Source organism: Semicossyphus pulcher, unplaced genomic scaffold (assembly GCF_022749685.1).
Source record: "Semicossyphus pulcher isolate SPU_LCO1_2020_fin unplaced genomic scaffold, fSemPul1.0.p SCAF_5, whole genome shotgun sequence".
NCBI lineage: Eukaryota > Metazoa > Chordata > Actinopteri > Labriformes > Labridae > Semicossyphus > Semicossyphus pulcher.
Window position 1 is genome coordinate 4,654,548 of NW_027211726.1, and position 16,322 is coordinate 4,670,869.

The following is a 16,322-nucleotide window of genomic DNA, read 5'->3' on the forward strand; positions in this document are numbered from 1 at the left end:
GCTGACCTTGATATTTTTTATGGTAATTAGCATACCAATCTTTGTATTATTGCTTTAAGTGTACACATTTCCCTGTTAATCAAGGATTGCAATGTTTGAAGTTGATTATTTGCTAGGCCCCACTGTCTTTATTTACTACTGCTGTGCACTATGAAGCTATTCATTTCTACACTTTGACCTGAATCAGAACTTTCTTTGGGAAGATCCTTTTGATCTTGAGTTGTTTGATAAGACAAATTAACTCAATAGTCAGATTCTTCCGGCTCAGTCATATCCAAGATCAGTCTTTTAAACTTTCTTATGACCTGAATGTAGCAAGGACATATGTTGTTGTTGTAACAAGAACATATGTTGTTATTGCTCTCTCTGACTGTCTCTATCCTGCATATCCATCAAACCCACTTTTCAGCCCATCCAGTTGATGCAGGTGGCTGTTCAACATGAGTCTGGTTCTGCTCGAGGTTTCTGCCTGTTAAAAGGAAGTTTTTCCTTGCCAATGTGCCGAATGTTGCTAAGTGCTACTCATGGTGGATTCATATTGTGTCTCTCTCTGACTAACATAACAAAGAGTACGGTCTAGACCTGCTCTTTTTGTAAAGTGCCTTGAGATGACTTTGGTTATGATTTGGCGCAATACAAATAAAATTTGATTTGATTTTGATTTGACCTGAAGACTACCAGGTATCTAAAAAACACTTACACCTGGTACAGAATGCTGCAACCAGACTTCTATGCAGATGTAAATCCAGGGAACATACTCGGCACTGGCTTATGTCAAGTATCAAATTCCCTACAAGAGTCTCTTATTTGTGTTTAAAGCCCTGCATGTCTCGCCCTGACTCACATCACAGAAATTCTATCCCCAGGCCTCTGAGATGCTTCGAACAAAGAGTCAAAATCTCATCATTTGATGGTCCTTATAAAAGACATGGAAATGAAGGAGCTCTCTTTATTGTACAATATAATACACAGTATTTTGTTCCCTTCACACTGCTTTAAAGTGCACCCCCATATGTCTGTTGTTTGCCTCTGGGAAGCTTTGTACATATAGACACATGTGCAGGGAGTATGCAGTGGGTTTTTTTTTTTTTTGTCCTACAGATGATCGCTGTTAGACGTATTTACAATCCATATATTACTCTTTAAAGATAGTGTTTAGTGATAGTGAGTGTACTTCCCAATAGTAGTATATATTTTTTTTTTATACAAACAACAATTAATTAAATTCAGCGTTTTAAATAAAAACTTCATTTCCATTCATTCTTCATTTTTGCGGTCGTCCGGTCCTCAGGGTCCATTTATATTTATACAGTCTATGGTCCAAGCCCAAGTGCGGCAACAACAACAACGTATTCCTGACTGGTGACACTCTCAGCCAATCAGAGCACAGCATAGTTGTATGCCTCACCATATCCCGCCTTCCTCAGGTATCTTTCGATGTCTAGTGGTTCAGGCACTCTGAGAACTGTCCTTCCATTGGCTGATTTTTCTCCCGCGTGAAGTTTTCGAATTAACTCGGACATTGAGGGACGTTGCTGGGGGCTCCAACTGCTACAGGACCGGATGATGGCGTACCTACACACCAAGGTGAAACACTGTCAAACACAATTCCGGCAAAAAAGGCTTATTTCTAACTTGTACTGAATGTAAACACGTAGTTAGCAGGTTATTACAAGATTTTACTTGGGTGTTAGTAAGTCATTGACCATTGCTTTTCACTTGAACTAGCTTAACTGTTAACCGTTAATTACAGTTACAGTTAAAATTGTCTTCCGTTACCGTTAGTTTTTTTTATTTGGCTTCAACTGTGATTTGTTTGAAATGCGAGTTGCATTTAGGGCAAATAATTTGTAATTTACCTTTGCAAAAGTTAAACAACAACAAAATAACTACACAGTCGTTCAGGCTAGCAAAACTTTAACATTAGCTAACCAGCTAATGACAGGTAGTTTGCTAGCTAAAGTCACCGTGCATTCACGTGGTGTCAGAATAATCGGGAAGATGACTTTCCGACCAGAACAAATCATCTTCTTTTCTAGGGTCCATGTTGTTTCCAACAACGTGCACAAGTCGGAAGCACGACTTCCCAACTTGGAAACTCCTAGGACCCGTGGAGCATTACAATACAGGGTAAGCTACTTAAGCTATTGGTTTATGTACTCGAATGACAAAGTGTCCTTTGCTTCTTGTCTAGAAACCATAAACTAATGCCAAATTGTATATATTTAATTGTAATATATAATTGTATATTGCCCAGTGAATGTGTACATGTTAAAAACCACTGTATTATGTTATTTCTGCATCTGCCAGTGGGCCACTACAATAAGAGTAGGCTGATATTAATTCCACTACAGGGGAGACTTGATGTTCTCTGCAGTTAGGTGGAAAAAACTTGTGCGTAATATATCGGAATTGGCAAAACGTGTTGGAAAGATATCAGATATCGGCAAAAAATCCAATATTGTGCATCCCTAGGATAAATTAATCATAAAAGTGGAAGCATTTATTCCAGTCAAAAAACACTTTTCTATTTATCTTACAGTGAATTTGAGCAGGTGGGCGGTCGTTTTAGATGTTTTCCTCTTTGTAGATATTGCAGAAGTTCAGTCGCCATGACCTGAGCAAATGGTGGATCACCTGTATATATAGAAGAATGATATGTGAAATTCAAGTCCTATTACTTGACATATGTTTATGACTTGTATGTAATGTTAAATTGACTCACTACTGTTATAGGAGTTTTAAGTATCATCAACAATGGCTGTTAGTGTACTGCTTATTATATTTCAAAGGGAGTAATATATAGTCTTTGCTGGTAATGGTAATAAAAACTTGAAAAGTTATGTTGACCCATTCTATAGTTTCTTTAATATATGATGTCTCTTCGAGGTATGAATTTCAAAATACCTACCTAAAGTGACCATTTCATAGAGCAGCATACCAAAGGACCATCTGAAAAAAGGAAAATGAGAAGGGTGATATGTTAACAAAAGGGATTGTCCTTCATGAGTGGGGCTGAAGCACAGACATACCTCACTGATTTAATAGTTTTAGTTTCATGAGCAATACAAGTCTAAGTTGCAGTATTATATTAAATCTGAATACCCCTATTCATAAGTGCTCGACATGAAGCATAAATGTAGGTCACCTTTATGGTGTGTTTTTTCTCAGTGCTACTGTGGCCTCATGTTTTAAAAGGTCATGGCTGATATTTGTACGACATGTCAATGTGATTTTGTTAAGGGACTGTTTAAGGGACGCACATTAAATGCTTGGGTTAATTTTATTACATTATCACTTGGTATAAGTTAGAAAAGTTCACGTACTTATTTCTTTTGATCCTTACATTGACTATAGCTGTAAAGCTCTCTGACCTATCAAACTGAATGAAGCGCTCTGCAAAGCACCAGTAAAGTTTCAAGGTTAGGAAGTCATTAGTCACATGAAATCCTTTATTTACAATAATTTCTGCACAATGAAATGAAATACTGTGCTTCACAGAGGTGAATCAAGTATAACACTTTGGTATCATCTACCCATCTCGAGTAGAATGTTAAGATGAATGATGTGTTTGCCTTCTATTTTTAATCTCATGTTAAATAATATAATAATATGTTGAAATGTGCTTTTGATATCAAAGAATAACTCATATAGATCAGTTACTCAGCAGTTAGATTGTAACTAAGCTGAATCACCCGACTTCTCTATTAATAACTGTGTGGGTCATTTCAGTGATGTGCTTTATATTCAACCATCTTCACTGCATTATTTAATATTCTTAAAGAGGACTTGGACACTCACACATCACTGCTCTGACTGACTGCTGTCCTGCCCAGCACCTCAGGTGCCTGCCACTTCTTCATCTCCACGGCCTCTACCTCCCCCGGTGAGTGGGCCTGTGTCCTCCTGCGGTAGGCTGAGCCCAATCCCCAAAGCTTGGCTGTCAGATCTCCACCAACCAGAACACTGCGAGCTCCCACGTTGCCATGGATGCAGCTCTGATTGTGCAGGTACTCCTTGAAGATGTTCAGATAAGGACAGGGTAATTAGAGTGATACTAGAAATGAGGATTTTAAGGACTATTGAGTAGTAGAAAAATGTAGCATCACGAGAATATCAATGCAGTGAGGAATGCTGACAGCCAGATAGAAGGACAGTTTAACTAACCAGTGCAGAGGCCACCTGTCCTGCCATGCTGAAGATCCTCTTCTCTGTCATGTCACATGAAGACTCTAAACCTGAGTTATCCTTTAGTGAGAGAGGAGGAGAAGAAAGAAGGTTTTGTCAGTCTTCTATTGTTTGATTTTAGCCTTTTCAATCATAAAACCAAACATGTCCTTTACGTTATGTGACATACATCTCTAGCTAGTGTGTCCGTCTCAGAAATGGGTTTAGGTTAGCTTTGTTTGTTTGTTTATTTGACATCTGTTGTCACTGGGCAGGAAGATGAAAAAAACACACATTACAATACAAACAATTAAAAAATAATATAAAATGAACACATTTCACATTAAAACAACATGCATAACAAAACTACATTTCCTTCTCTCTGTGTCGGAGGATGTTTCCATACAAAGGTTTAAATCCAGAATTGAATGATTGGTCTGTCTTAAGCCATGAAAAAATGATCACACTGTTCCTGTCACTGTAATGCCGCTTTGGATACTGGTCTTTCTCTCTTTAAGTAGTAGGATATTATGACCTATACTGCCCCCCAAAGGCAAAGGGCAGTTATAACTTTAACTATACTATAATTTTGCCACAGTTACAATCATGGGCAAAGCTAAGAGTTAAACACATAACTATCTAACTATTTAAAAGTGTTTTAAATTGTTTTAAAGATGCTCACATTGGTTCTTTGTTTACTTGAGCATGAAATAAACCATGCAGATGTTTCTCTGAACTGTATGACCCTTACCAGGGCTCGACTGTAAGTTCTTTTACCTCTAGTGTCCAGCCTGGGATAAGCAAATATAGCAGCAGATGACATTAAAAAGTCTTAAATATGGCCTTTTGAAATGAGCACAGACTGTACAGTTTGCATTGTAAAGTACATAAATATACCACTGTGGGAACCTCTATTTGAAACTAATCTTTGTTTTAGTGATTAATAGACTCCTGTACCTGTCGACATCTCCACAGGAACCCCAACAGGTCTCTGTGCTGCAGCTCCTCCACAACAACCATTGGGGGCGTCTGCACTGAAACCACACCCAGCAGCGCCGGTAGGAAGGGGTGTGGGCCAAGTCCTGACACGAAGGAGGCAAAACCAAAGAAGTGCTGCCTCTCATTGTTGTTTGCTGTTTCTGTAGTAGAGGTGAGATTACAGAATTTATTTGTATATATTTAACCTGGATTTTCACAGAGAAGCAATATTCTCCTTTTCAGAAACACCCTGCATATAAAGTTTAATTTTATTAAGATTTAAACCGAACATTAAAAAAAAAAGAAAACACTATCGAAATTCTAGTGTGTGTAAACCAGGACAATTCCTCATATACAAGAAGAAAAGACACTTCTTCAGCACACATGCTTCGATCAGTTGGACCCTGTACTTTGAGATTTGGTGCGGCACAGTCAACTTTACCTTTCAGCACCCTCAGGATGACGTCCCTGTTGTTCATGCGTGCTCTGTATAGGCTGATTGTGTCATCAGGCTTGATGGAAAAGGACAGTGGCAGTGCAGTGACTTGGCTGAAGCCTCCATTGTGCCTCTCTGTGGGCATCTGTGGTACTGCAGCCAGAGTTGGTCTGACATTCTGTTGCACCTGTTGAACTGACATTGGCAGCTCCTCATGTTCCAGTGGGTTTATCCCAGGGGGAGCTGTTGAGAGATAGAGAAAGATGTATATCAGTTATAAATCTGTGTGTGTAGTTCTTTGCAAAATTGAGTTTCATTGAAATATACAATAAGGATATGATGAAAAATGAACACAGAGATGCATGCTTGCTTGCTGACCATCAATGCCCTGTAGGTGATGTCTGCGGCCGTGCCTTTGAGTGTTTCTGTGCGATGAGCTGTGGTAGCGTTGAGGTGCTGTGACCCGTGTCCGTCTCTGTCCAGTACAATACTTCACTAGGCACATGGCCAGTATGGTGACCAGGAAGGATAGGAGCAGCAGCGTGGGGACAATGATCACTGCTTGATCGTGCTCCCTTGTTACTGAGAGAGAAAGAGAGAAGTTCATGTGAAAATGTCAGGCCCAAAGGGAGGCAGTGCATTTTCAAGACTATATAACAGCAGGTTATCTGTGTGCAAGTTGGTGTGATTAGGAAGAGATGGCAAGAAATTCTTAGCCTCCTATTTCTTCTACTGAAGTTAGGAGAGTGTAGAGATGCTCAATTTCTTCTCAGAGGGACATTGGAATACAAAAACAATCCAAATTACACTGTGTATAAGGCTCTGCTAGTTTGAGTTTCAGTGTTCAGCAGTGTTTTCCACTAATGCATACAATGTCCAGCTGGATGACTTTGGCTCAGCTTGTTTCTCTGATTACTTAAGATCCAGATGTCAAATCATTACAATCCTTCATCTGGTACAGTTGGCTGACAGCCAGCTCTTAGAAAAAACTCTGGTTCTGCTTAGAGTACTTGTTTGCAATGTTTGCCTCTCTTAAGTGTTGACAGGATGCCCCACTGTAACATTACATTATCCTCCATTTGCATGCCGCTAAAAATTAGGCAACAAATAGTAATTAATTATTAGGGATGGGTCATGATTTTCAAATATTTGACTAGTCATTCATTTCTATAAAATCCAAAAGTTAATTTAATTATTATCTCAACTTTAGAATATATTTTTTCCATCGTTTTAACCACAACCTGGTTGTAATGTTGTCAACATAAAGATACATTTCCAAGCAAACAGTGTTAGTTACAATGTCTCAAAATACATTTACATTACAATACATTTATGAGAAAATGAATGAGATAAAGCAATAAAGTAATCAAGGTAATTATTTCCTTGTTTGTGTACAAGAGACTTATAAGCCACGCCCAAACTGACCCCTGTTCAGTAACCTCTGGTGTCCCACCTACAGAGAATGATTGATGTTGTAACAGAAGACCCGCCTTGATGAGAGGACTGACAGATTGCATTTTCATTTTCATGCTGACACCAAAAGAGCGTGGTGACATGTAAATGAAAATGCAATGGACTGGAAACGCTGTTTCGCTTATCACATTTGAATATAGTCCACTGTAGAGCAGGTGGAGTCTTTGAAAATGAAATGTCAAATATTGTTTTCATTTTAATTTTCAAATGGTTAGAAAATAGCAATTTGTACTTTCTTTTTGACACCAAAAGAGCGTGGTGGTGTAAATGAAGGTGCATTAGACTGGGGGCGCTGTTTCAGTTATTGCATTTGAATATTGAAAGTTTTCTTCTAACTAAAAAGCAAACAAAACGTTCTCCTGATTGCAATAGCTTAACCCATTATCACATTATGTTCAATTGTAACTCCTCCACTGGATAATAGGGCTGAACGATTTTGAAAAAAATCGAATAGATTATTTTGACTTATGTTCATCCTCCATATCGACCCTTCACTTACAACCTAGACAAACGCACCCTTACATAACAATACTACATGTAAAATATCTGTAGTATCAGTCATATCCTTCATCTTACACACCTCCTGTTGTCAAAATCCTGATGTTAATCCAATATTGTAAGAAAATAGAAACTGGAATGTAAATGAATTGCTCTGTGTAAACATCAGGCTCTGGTTGTGGCACATTCTTAGGTGTGGTGAGGGATTAACGTGTATCATAGATCTTTTTTTTTTGTGTGTGTTTTTATTAAAGACCTGGTTGAGCTTGAACTCAAACCAACCTCTCACACTCAATGGCATGTTTGTTAACATAGACCATCTATTTAAAGTCAGACAAATATTGAGCTTAAACTAACCCTCTGGGGATTAGTTTAATGGATGATAAGAAAGTCAAAAAACATTTAAATAAAATCAACCTTGACTCAAAAGACAGATATCATCAATAACAGTTTTAAAGGAAACGTTTCCTGTGATAAATTGTTATAATTAATAGAAAATCTATAGTAAAGTAAAATGTACTAAATCACCAGCCTTTTTAACTGTTTAATTAACTGGATGAAGGAGGACTGGAAAGAAAGAAAAAGATGAAAAAATATATAGCATATATATAAATATATATATATATATATATAATATAAGGGAAGTAGTAAGAGTACGGTCTAGACCTGCTCTTTTTGTTAAGTGTCTTGAGATAACTTTGGTTGTGATTTGGCGCTATACAAATAAAATTTGATTGATTGATTGAGTAAGTGGAACCAGTATTTTCACATTTTTCCCCCCCCGGAACTGTTGTCAGCAAGATCCTGAAGCAGCTTTGTAGAGAACTCACAGAACCTTTTTATAGAGGTGAGGAGGAATGTGAAGAGGAGCAGACTTGTAAAAAGTAGATGAGGTACTTGAGGCATAAGGATAGAAAGGGAGAAAGTGCAGGACATGATGATGAGGAAAAGATGAAGAGTGGCTGTCATGTCCTTACTGCAGAGCTTGTCATCGGGTGCACACAGATTATCGGTCGAGGAATTGGATGACATGCTGGAGGAGAAGAGAGGAGAACAGATAGATCAACATAACTTTTAACTGGAAGAAGAGATCAGCATTACCCCTGCTCAGCAGCCAACTTAAATCCCCTAAGCTGAGATAGAGTTAAGCAGCATCTGCCTCTTTATTAACTCTATGCACGGTAGTAACTGGATGTTGTAGCTCTCTCAAATTTAACTGTGCTTTAAGAGTTACCAGTGAAGTTCCAGTAAACAGCAAAACATGTAAAATATCAGTAGCTTTTTCCCTCTGTACTTGCATATGAAGTATAAACTGTGACCTTTTTTCACGAGGCTCGCTTGATGACTTGTTTTCTGCATGCATAGTTAACCGGCTCTCAGTTACACGGATAATAAAGGAGCAGAGATCAGTGATACCATCTCTTAGATGTGAACCCAAATCCATAAAAGCCTTGGAAGGATTACCAGGCATTTAGCAGCCTATTAAACTTCTCAAATCACACAGATGATATACCAGACACATTCTATATCAAGCATTTCCCAAGAACTGTCATTTATTCCAAAGCTTTCACATTAGTAGTGTTATTATAAACGCACAGTATATTATGTATCATTTAAGGATCCCCTCTATATAGCGAGCAGAATATTTTAGGGTTGATAGATTTGAGGATTTAAAGTGTTTAAGATCTGCCCTTCAAAGAGAGGATACACTCATTTATTGTATCCATTTAAAAAAAGCAGCCTGAACACATTTGTCAAGACAGCTAGATTGCAACAAAAGGCATATTTAAGGTAAAACCAGCAACATATGTAGAGCTACATTAAAAACATGACGTTGCGCCACAGTAAGTGCATTTGAAGGAGGAATGTAATACCAGAGAATGTCTCTATCTCCCTCTCTTTTCCCTGCAGAGCATGTGTGATTTTCAGTAGCAAGGTAAGATTGTCAACTAGTTAATCACTTGTGGATGTCCCAGTTCTCACTGAACTCATACAATAGAGATAAAAACCACTTAAAATACAAGGCTGACCTGACTGACGTCAGTGCCTCCCACACAGACTTTACTCTAACATAGATGTTGAACTTACAGGGCGAGTGAGTGTCAGAATTGTTGTGGTCTCTATTCAAATTATACCTGAGCACATTTGATCCTGTACATTTGAACTTGTGCCCTAGGTTCTATTTACAACAAGCATTTGAAACACAACTCGTAGACCACATATTCAAATCAGGAGGTTAAAAGGAAGGACACCTGTATAAGATTTAGGGACGCACTTTGCTGCTTCCTGGAATACCACGGAAACCACTTTGTACAAGTAGAGGCACGTATACTGTTGTCCTCCTGTCCATCTAATTTCTTAAGCAAATGAAGCCCAGAGTGAGGTTTTCTCTGTCGGCCTGGTGGAATCAAAACAAAGTTATTCTGAAATTCAGGAGTTCACAACAGTTTCAGGCCAGCACATGGTACGGTTACCCTCATCCCAGAGCCACCGTCACTCACTACAATCCCATTCTGATTGAATATCATATGCATTTTGAGGCTGTTATTTTCATATAACACTCCACTTCTTCAGATTAGGGCCATATATTGGCAAGCCTCTAGCAAGTTTTCATTATATATATCTTTAAAAACGAATGATTATTTCTCGATTAATAGATTCATTACTTGTTCCGTGAAATGTAAGAAAATTATGAAAAAATATTGATCAGTGTGTGCGAAAGCCCACAACCCAAAGATATTCAGTTTAATGACAAAGAAGAGTAAAGATACCAACATTTTTTGGGTAAAGCTGCCGACACTTTTCTTCAAAAATGACTCCAAACATGTAGCGATTATTAAATCAGTTGTGGAGAACTAATCAAGTAATCAGCTAAGAACAATTTCTGTTTGGTATAGTAATAATGCAGAATCATCCTAACCTCTCAGGGCATGGAAAATATTGTAGAGCTCACTTTCAGTGTGACACATACATGCTTACACACCCCCTTACGAAATCAAACTGGCATCTATTGATCATTTTTTAAGACAAAGCACATGACAGTCCTCTACGCTCTAAAAGGAACGATGCGTTTAACCAGTTTGTCTACATTGTTTTTCTCACATTCACTGCACCTCTCCCGCACCAACACATACCTCTATGCACAACAAAAGAGTAGGTCATCTCACAACACACACACACACACACACACACACACACACACACATCATTAGAACAGACACTTAAATATGCTGTTAAACACACACAGACGTGTAAATGGCCACACAAACACAACAAGTTTACGTGTCACATATGATTACACCAAAAATGTAAAGGCTATACAACAATACTATTTTTCTACATACAGTATCCATTTTTTTCAGACTAAATAATACAGCAGTACACATACAACACTTACGCAGACGTACGTAGAATACAATGAAAGTGTGTTAACAATAATGAGTGTATTTGGATTTAAGAATAAAAGCCCCAAAATATGAACAGACATCTGTTGTGATGTAATATTTCAGTAACCTGTTAGCAAACGTGTGGAAATCACAATAAAAATGTGTGGTGTGGCCACAGTCACTTAGTTTCACTCACACATCCACACTAATTAATTTGCCTCAAGAGTTTTATTATTAATCTTACCTTGCCAACTATGTGAGAATGTTCAGGTGTCAAACTCTGTGTGCTTCTCTCATCCAAAACATGTGGTTTGCTGTCTCCCCAGAGCAATGTAGGTGTAGAGTCGAAAGACCAGTTCACACTCTCAGTTTTCATGTTTTCATAGTCCGTCTGCTACATATAGTCCTTTCCAGAGCCAGACACATTTCCATTAAAAAGATGGGTGCTGTTAGAATGTCTGTTTCTGTTTTGCTGTCAACAGCGCGGTATGTTCTCTCACCTCTGTCTTTCCTCATGTCTCTCCGTCTTCCTCTCTCCGTGTCAGGTTGGCCACACCTACCCCTCTGGCACTTTTACCATGTCACCCTTATCACCTGCACACACCTTACAGTCAGTATTATATTTGCTACGTGCATGTAATTGTGTGTCACAGTTCATGTGCTTTTGTGTGTGTGACTGGCAGGTGACTGTATTTGTCAACCTGACAAACTTGGCATGACATTTTGAAACCCATGATGGGTTAAATGTTGTGTCTTGTGGCCCAGATGCAATTTCAAATCCAGAGAACCCCCTAAAATGCTTAGTGTCGAAATGGGGAAACAGCACAGGTATATAATGACATATCAGGTTTTTGATATTGTGTTGGGTTTCCTTTTTTTTCCCCCTTTTAATGTTTTTGATGTAGTAGTTGTTGTTTTTTTGGCCTTGCTTGTTGTCTTGTGGTTGTTTGTTGTGGTTTATATTTCAGAGACTCTAACAAGCAACCCATTGGTTGTTTGCCTGGCAATTTCTTAATCTTGTACCTTATTGAGATGGTATACTTGCTTCTTTCTGACGGGGAACTCACTCAATTCCAACCCTTTTACACACAGGTGCTCTGACCAGCCAGTAGGTTGTCAGTTGCTATGCAACTGACATCTCACTGGCTTCCCTTATGTGCAGTTGTCTTTGACAGAGCTCCTGTACACCACAGAAGCTGTGCTGCAATGGATTGACATCAGTCTGTTCAGTGTTACATTTTTAGCCCCCTTACCCGGGTGCCCCACATCTCTTTAGATATTAAGGAAATTATTTGGGATAACAGCTCTTTGAAAGTCCTTGCATTTATTATTTCTTGTTCACTGCTGACCTTACTTCACAGGGGTGGGCAGTTAGCTTGGGGCACAGGGGGTAACCCCAGCTGGATTCACTTTACACCATGTGTGAGTGAGTGAGTGTGTGTGTGTGTGTTTGTGTGGGGATCCATGCATGTGTATGACTATGACTGTGTTGCAATGTAGTCTGTGTGTGTGTGTGTTTGTGTGTGTGTGTGTGTGTGTGTGTGTGTGTGTGTGTGTGTGTGTGTGTGTGTGTGTGTGTGTGTGTGTGTGTGTGTGTGTGTGTGTGTGTGTGTGTGTGTGTGTGTGTGTGTGTGTGTGTGTGTGAACGAGTGTCCTGGCTGGGCTTCCAGTGCGGCCCTGGTAATGCTGAGACAGACGCTGAGCGGGTGGGTTTATTTTTGGGTCAGTGACAGTGTGTCAATGGCCGCAGATGCGTCGGAAAGGAAGGCTCTAAGATACAAGCAAACCTTGGTCAGTGTCTCATTCGTCTTCTTCTTTGTCTCTCTGTTTCTCCTTCTGTCTTTCTAAGTCCATTTGTCTCTCATACGTCAGCCTGTTTGTGTCACGTCTGTTTTGTGTCTGCACTCTCTTTCCCTGACTTACTCATGTCACTCTTGCATGACCCACCTGTACTGGCAGTGTAAACTGCATGTGCATGGATGAAGCTTGTCTAACTTATAATAAGTGTGCTTGTGAATAAGCCACATAGTGTGTGTGTGTGTGTGTGTGTGTGTGTGTGTGTGTGTGTGTGTGTGTGTGAGAGAGAGAGAGAGAGAGAGAGAGAGATAGAGAGAGGTGTAGACATGTTGAAGACCAATTAGCTGATGTAGAACAACAGGGTCACACACATGGTCAAGCAACAGGTGCTTAGACACTGTGCACCTCCTTCACCCCTGATCTTGGCATGCACGTATACACATGCACACTCACACACACACATACACACTTTGTTGCTGTCTTGCTGTTCCCGTCTTCCACTGCAGGCCACCTGTTTGCTCCTCTCTCTGCGCCTTGTTTCTTAAGTCCTGATTGGTCTTCACACAAGTAGGAAGGACTTCAATGTTTGCATGTTTGTATCTGTGAAATTATATGTGCAGTATGTGTCCTTGCATGTACATCTGTGTTTATCCACAGTGTGTGTGTGTGTGTGTGTGTGTGTGTGTGTGTGTGTGTGTGTGTGGTGTATTTAGAAGAAGGGAAACCTGATCATGCATTTGCAGTGGTGCTAATCCTCTCCATTCGTGTGGTTACATGTATGTTTTGGGATGAGGCAGTGTGAAGGGTGTTTCAGAACATCTGGAGGATCTCCGTTATGGCTTTGGGGTGTTCTTTTATAGAACCCTTAAAGTTCTCAGAATGATTTTGGTTTTTACATTAAGGGACCAGACAGACAGAAACACCTTTAGTGTGTTATGCAATTTGATACAATAGCCCTTAAATCGTCACTTGTTGTGAGTTTACGGTTTACATTAAAGGGTGCCAAGCTCAGTTCAGCAAAATGGAAAAGAAACAGTTGTGCTTGAATTTTTGATATTTGAATTAGAATTTTTTCTTTAGTTTTTTTTTTGTTTTTTTACATCAGATCTGGTTCTGTTTTTTTGTTGTGCTTAATCCATTGTAGATTCTAATTTGGTATCTTTTTCTATGTTCATACACTGAATGATACGTAACAGTATTTATTTGTTTACACAATTTCAATAAAATCTCAGTGTTATATCCTAAAATAGACCTGAAAGCCTGTTTGAATGATGAATCATTCATAAATTATATTAGCCTATGTTATATTATATTATATTATTGTTCTATATAATTATATTGTATTAACTAAAAGAATAATCCATACAGTTGCAGAGTTTCTGCTGTGTTAATTGACTCATATGTGAGGGCTTGTGATCATGGTGAACTATGGAGGTCAATGGTTGTTGAAACCTTATGCCTGTGGGTAGTCCAGGAAGTGCAAAGTCATCTAACCTGTGTGTTTGTGTGTGTGTGTGTGTGTGTGTGTGTGTGTGTGTGTGTGTGTGTGTGTGTGTGTGTGTGTGTGTTTCTCTGAGTGTATGAAGGCTATGTGGGCTGTGGTAACCCTTATGTTTACGCTGTCACTCGTGGGAGCAGAGCTATCAACAGCAGTGTTTTGTTTTTCTTTTGGAAGTGCATTGTCTCTAATCTTCAATGGTCCCTTTTAGATCCTTTATCTTGGCCCACAGACAGGGCTATATTTAAATCATAAAAAAGGATAAACCAATGATAATAATGATAATAATCACTCCAGTTCTTACAACCTACAAAGTCTGGACATGTTGCCTACGAGTCATGCAAAGAATGTATGAAGTTAAACCCTCCTCTATTTTAGAAGACCTTCATATGCATTAGGTCTGACTTCAAATGACAGCTTATAAAGGCATGCACTCACATTCAGTTGTTCATATGTAGCTCTCATGGAGGTATTTCAACATCAAAGAGCTGACGAATGACGTTCAACTGAGTTCATTCTCACAATGTGATGTGATCCAGTTTGGAAAAAAGATCAACACCATATAACTGAGTAGAGTTAAGTTTAACTCTTCACTCGGGTGACATTGAAGCTAGGATAGCCTGTTAATTTAACAAGTAATTTTTGGTTAAATTACTTTAAATTCTATAAAAAATAACCGTTAACTGTGGCTGTCACATGCTTGTTATAAGCCCTACCTGCCTACCTCCAACCTGCGTGCACCTATTCACATTCCTTCCTCAAGGCTAGACAGGCATGGCTGAAGGAACACAACAATGCCAGAGAGAGGTATTTGGATATGTTTAGCAATTAAGATGATACACTGTGCACCTCTTCCCATGGCTTTCTTGTGGACTCCAGCTGTAGTTAGGCAGTACACGTTCAAGTGTTTTGGGGGAGTGGCTGAAGAGGCATGCCTGAAGGAAGGGGCTGGGAGTTATTTCAGTTGAATACTTTAAAAATCTAGCTAACTCTTACTGGTTGCCTACCCCAGATATAGATTTTTGTTGAAGACTCAACAAGCTCACATGATGTAAAGACTGGCAACAACAATGTAGAAAACAGGATGTAAATATTGGAGCTATTTTTGTTTCATGTTTTCAGATCTGATGCATTTTTTTGCTGCACTTTTTTGTCTGTTGAATGGAGTAAAAGAGGAGTGTTTTTCATAAGCTTGTGTATGGTTGTACCTTTGTAATATCGTTAAATGTGCTTGTGAAAATGATAATTTCTTGACTTGCTATGAGGCATGCCTACCTTTTGATTTATGTGTGTGTTTACTGGCGGTTATGTAATTGCTTGTCTTTGTTTGTCTCTGTGAAGAGTGCACTTGATTTGGAGGAATATATTTATGCCTCTTTGGAATATTACCAAAACTGTCAACTATTGGAAGCTGGCTATTGGGTTTCTGTTCAGATGCATTATTCTATGGTTAGAGAGATTAAAGTAAAAATTTCAATATTTAAGGTTATTTTACATAGGCCAAAATTGTATGCATGCTATTTTTATAATTTGACGTTCAGTACATTTTTATGTGTTTTTGAAAAATGTTTTTATGTTGGTGCAAAAACTGTTTGCATTGATATTGAAAATGTCAGACATGCCATGAGCAAGACATTGATTCCTTCCCTGGAGTATTGCTCTCTGCCTGACCATCCACTGGGTATAATGTGTGTCTGCCTTTATAAATTGCCAGATACACTCATCTGTTAGGAATGTTTTTTGGATTTTATACATTGTCTCTGTAAGTCATTAAGTGACTTGAAGTTAACTGGAAGCACCGAGAGAGTGAGACATAGGAAAACTGAGGAATATGATGAGCATGGAAAGGTACACTGTTGGTGAGAGAGAGGGAGAGAGGTGTGGGAAGTGTAATGAGGAATATTGGATCACACCGGTACTAAATTTAGCCCAGAGTTGTGTTTCACCAGGAGAGAGAGCAGGGGAAAGAAAGAAAGGGGAGTAGGGGGCACCGAAGGAAGAAGGTAAAGGAGTACAAGTGATTAGTGCAGAGTAGAGTTTCACCGGTCAAGAGGGAAAGCAGGAAGGAGAGGTAGAATGAGGTAATGGA

At 39.0% G+C, this 16,322-nt stretch overlaps 2 protein-coding genes across 3 annotated transcripts in view; one reads left to right on the forward strand and one right to left on the reverse strand.

Moving 5' to 3' along the window:
• Positions 1-624: 624 nt before the first annotated feature.
• On the reverse strand, positions 625-11,519 carry styk1a (serine/threonine/tyrosine kinase 1a). Of its 2 annotated transcripts, XM_069681434.1 has the most exons (11): positions 11,439-11,519; positions 11,183-11,344; positions 8,530-8,585; positions 5,960-6,163; positions 5,588-5,824; positions 5,125-5,306; positions 4,168-4,248; positions 3,802-4,016; positions 2,912-2,952; positions 2,541-2,637; positions 625-1,575 (listed from the first exon to the last, which is right to left on the reverse strand). In XM_069681434.1, the coding sequence occupies exons 3-11, from the start codon at positions 8,582-8,584 to the stop codon at positions 1,380-1,382; spliced, it is 1,308 nt and encodes a 435-aa protein (XP_069537535.1). In that variant the 5' UTR covers position 8,585; positions 11,183-11,344; positions 11,439-11,519; the 3' UTR covers positions 625-1,379. The 2 variants fall into 2 exon arrangements, with proteins under 2 accessions (XP_069537535.1, XP_069537534.1); XM_069681433.1 differs by having other exon boundaries at positions 11,183-11,470.
• Positions 11,520-12,621: 1,102 nt separating this feature from the next.
• Positions 12,622-16,322, forward strand: part of clcn1a (chloride channel, voltage-sensitive 1a) — a 36,721-nt gene continuing 33,020 nt past the window's right edge. Inside the window, exon 1 of the mRNA XM_069681228.1 lies at positions 12,622-12,729. Coding sequence (XP_069537329.1) covers positions 12,622-12,729 — 108 coding nt within the window. The remainder of the gene's footprint in view (positions 12,730-16,322) is intronic.